This window comes from Condylura cristata, unplaced genomic scaffold (assembly GCF_000260355.1).
Source record: "Condylura cristata isolate star-nosed mole 26May11 unplaced genomic scaffold, ConCri1.0 scaffold00028, whole genome shotgun sequence".
NCBI lineage: Eukaryota > Metazoa > Chordata > Mammalia > Eulipotyphla > Talpidae > Condylura > Condylura cristata.
In genome coordinates this window covers 777,981-780,814 of record NW_004567129.1, presented here as the reverse complement: position 1 = coordinate 780,814, position 2,834 = coordinate 777,981, and the positions used below count along the sequence as shown (strand labels likewise).

Here is a 2,834-nt window from a genome sequence, read left to right as displayed (position 1 = left end):
AAGGGGCCCCAAGGAGAGAGCCTGGGCCAAACCCAGCCTGTTAGTCATGGCCCACAGCAGAGTGGGAGATAAGCAAAGCAAAGGCTCCGAGGGAGCTCACCCTCTGGGCTCCCTGAGCAATCCTCACCCTCTGGGCTCCCTGAGCAATCCTCACCCTCTGGGCTCCCTGAGCAATCCAGGCCGTGTGGGTTGGCTCTGCAGGAGACGGTTAACTACTAACAATGAACTTCCAGGCACCAGGGCCCCAGTGAAGTCAGTGGCTCTTGCATTTCCACACTCTGTTCAAGCGTCTTCAAGATGTCAGAAGGCTCCAAGGAGAGTTTGGGCCACAGGGGCCTGCCAGTATTGGGCAAGGCCTGCTTAACCACGATGGACAGAAAGCTTAATGTGCTGAATGAGAAGGTGGACAAACTCTTGCACTTTCAAGAAGATGTGACCGAGAAGCTACAGAGCGTGTCCAGAGGCCTTGGCCACTTGGAGGAAGGCCTGCACCGCCTGGAGGCTTCCCAGGTGCTGGGCTCGGCCAGGGCCGGCCCTGGGCCTCTAGCTGATGGGCAGGCTGGGTGGCCAGAGGTCCTGGAGCTGGTGAGGGCTGTGCGGCAGGACGCTGCCCAGCACGGCGCCAGGCTCGAAGCCCTCTTCAGGATGGTCGTGGCCGTGGACAAAGCCATCGCTTTGGTGGGGGCCTTGTTCCAGAACGCAAAACTGGTGGATTTCATCATGCGAGGCATCATCCCTTGGAGGGGAGGAAGCCTGGGTGACCGTGCTGCCGAGGTTGGTTCCTGCCCCCTGCTTGGGACTTCTGACTGGAGGGGCAGGGGTGCTGGTCGGGGGAACAGCCTGGTAGCTAGAGTTAGGAGAGCAGGAAGACCAGTGTCCCCTGCTTGTGCTGCCTCATTATTTGTTGATAGGGAGAGGAGAGATGTTACCTTACAGACTGTAAGAGGATTCTAGACAGGACAGTGGCTGTTTTTCCTAGGGAAGGACAGAGGCAGTACCCTGGCAAGGATTGTGGCTTGTGGGGGCTGCGGGCAGCCCTGGGGCTGCTAGAAGTGGGGAGCAGGGGCTGCTGAGGAGAGGAGGACAGATCGGCTTCTGTCACAGCTCAGTCACTTCTCCTTTCCAGTCCTTCACACCTGGCAGGGAGACAGATGGGGAACATGGGTTTGCCCTCACAGACCCCCAAGCCCTCCTCCCTTCCTGTCCCCAGCCTCCTGTCCCAGAGTGGGCGGGGTGTGCAGCTGCCTGTGGGGAGCTGAGTGTTGACAGTGACTGGGGGGGACAAAGGCCAGGCAGGAGCCTGGGGGTGGAGTGTGGTATTTCTGGGAGTGATGGTTACCAGGGCTTGCATAATCAAACAAGGGCTAATGGAAGGCTCCCTGGGATGGGGGTGTTTGTGTGTGTGTGTTGGGGGGCGGTGTAGAGCAACATTCTGTTTGGGAATAGCTAAGGGTCAACCACTTAGCAACACTCGAAGTCACCATTGCAGATCCCTGGAGTCGCCAGTGGGAGATTCGAGATGCACTGGGCCTACGGGGTCTGTGGTCAACTCTGTTGGCTCTCCGCTCTCGGGCTTTGAGCTTTGGGGGAGCGAGGCTGCTGCAGGGGACTGCCTTCCTCCCCTTTATTATCAGGCCGTGTCGCCCCGCCACCACCTGCCCTCCCCTGCCCTGCAGCATGGACCCTGCTCTCCCACTTTCTGTGCCTGTCCTGAGAGCCTGGCCTTCAGGGGAGACGTGACTTCTGCTCTTGCTACTGGTAACCAAACTCAGCTTTCAAAGGGAAAATTAATCTCACACACTTGGTAAAGATAGTCAAATGGCATAAAGAGCCCCCTCTCCTCCACCCCCAGCTCCTAAAGCCCTCCAGCCCCATCAGCACAGTTTGTCTTCAAGCTTAGCACACGCATCATCTTTGTTTTCATCTTTGTACCTTGAAAGTTTCCTCCTTTCTTAAAGTTGCAGAGTGCCCTATGTGGGAGGGAATGTGCCTTCATGTGTTAATCAGGCCCTTATCACTGCTTGTTTATATGGTTTCTCTTTCTTAACTATTACAAATAACAATGCAGTCACTCTCCAAGGGCATATGAGTTTATTTGCAAAATACTCCAAGCCATGGCCGTGCTGTAGACAAAGCCAGACTGACCTTCAGAGGAGTTATTCCAAGTTAGTCTTCTGCCAGTGACATAGGGGAGGGAATACTCGTTGCCTCTAATATTGCTAAAGAAAGCACTCTTTTCCTGTCTGGTGGTTGAACACTGACCTTTTACTATACATGTGTTTAAAGAAAGAGTTTCGTATGAGGAGTATTGAATACTTTTAAAATGGAGATCAATATAATGAACCCATGAACCTATTACTGAAGGTGAAGGTCGGTGTTGATAACTTTATTTCTGCCCACTTCCCCCTCCTGATTATTTTAATTGTCAAATTTGCATAATTTCTTCCATAAACATGTCAGCTTTTATATCTAAAAGACAAAGGCTTGTTTAGAAAATATAATCACAATAGTATTTTCATACCTGAAAAGTATGTAACTTTTATTAACTTAATACTACCAAAGTCATAGTTCACACTTACCTGATTGTCTTAAACATTTTTTTTTAGTCAATAGCCAAATAAAACAATGCTTATATCCCTCTTAAAGTTAACTTTTTTTTAAATAAAAGATATATTTATTTATGCATACAGAACTGGGGTACAGGCCAGAGGTGCAGGGAGGGTGCGAGGATTCACCAGAGACAGAGTGGGGAGCAAAACAGGCAGACTGAGGAAGTACACTGCTGAGGGGAGCAGTGGGCGAGACAGGAGAGATCTACCATGTGGGTCACCTCC

The 2,834-nt window shown here is 51.8% G+C and overlaps 1 protein-coding gene across 1 annotated transcript in view; it reads left to right on the top strand.

Annotated features, from left to right (window-relative positions):
* Positions 1 to 297: 297 nt before the first annotated feature.
* MYLK3 (myosin light chain kinase 3) overlaps positions 298 to 2,834 on the top strand; it is a 27,542-nt gene continuing 25,005 nt past the window's right edge. Inside the window, exon 1 of the mRNA XM_012730447.1 lies at positions 298 to 774. Coding sequence (XP_012585901.1) covers positions 298 to 774 — 477 coding nt within the window. The remainder of the gene's footprint in view (positions 775 to 2,834) is intronic.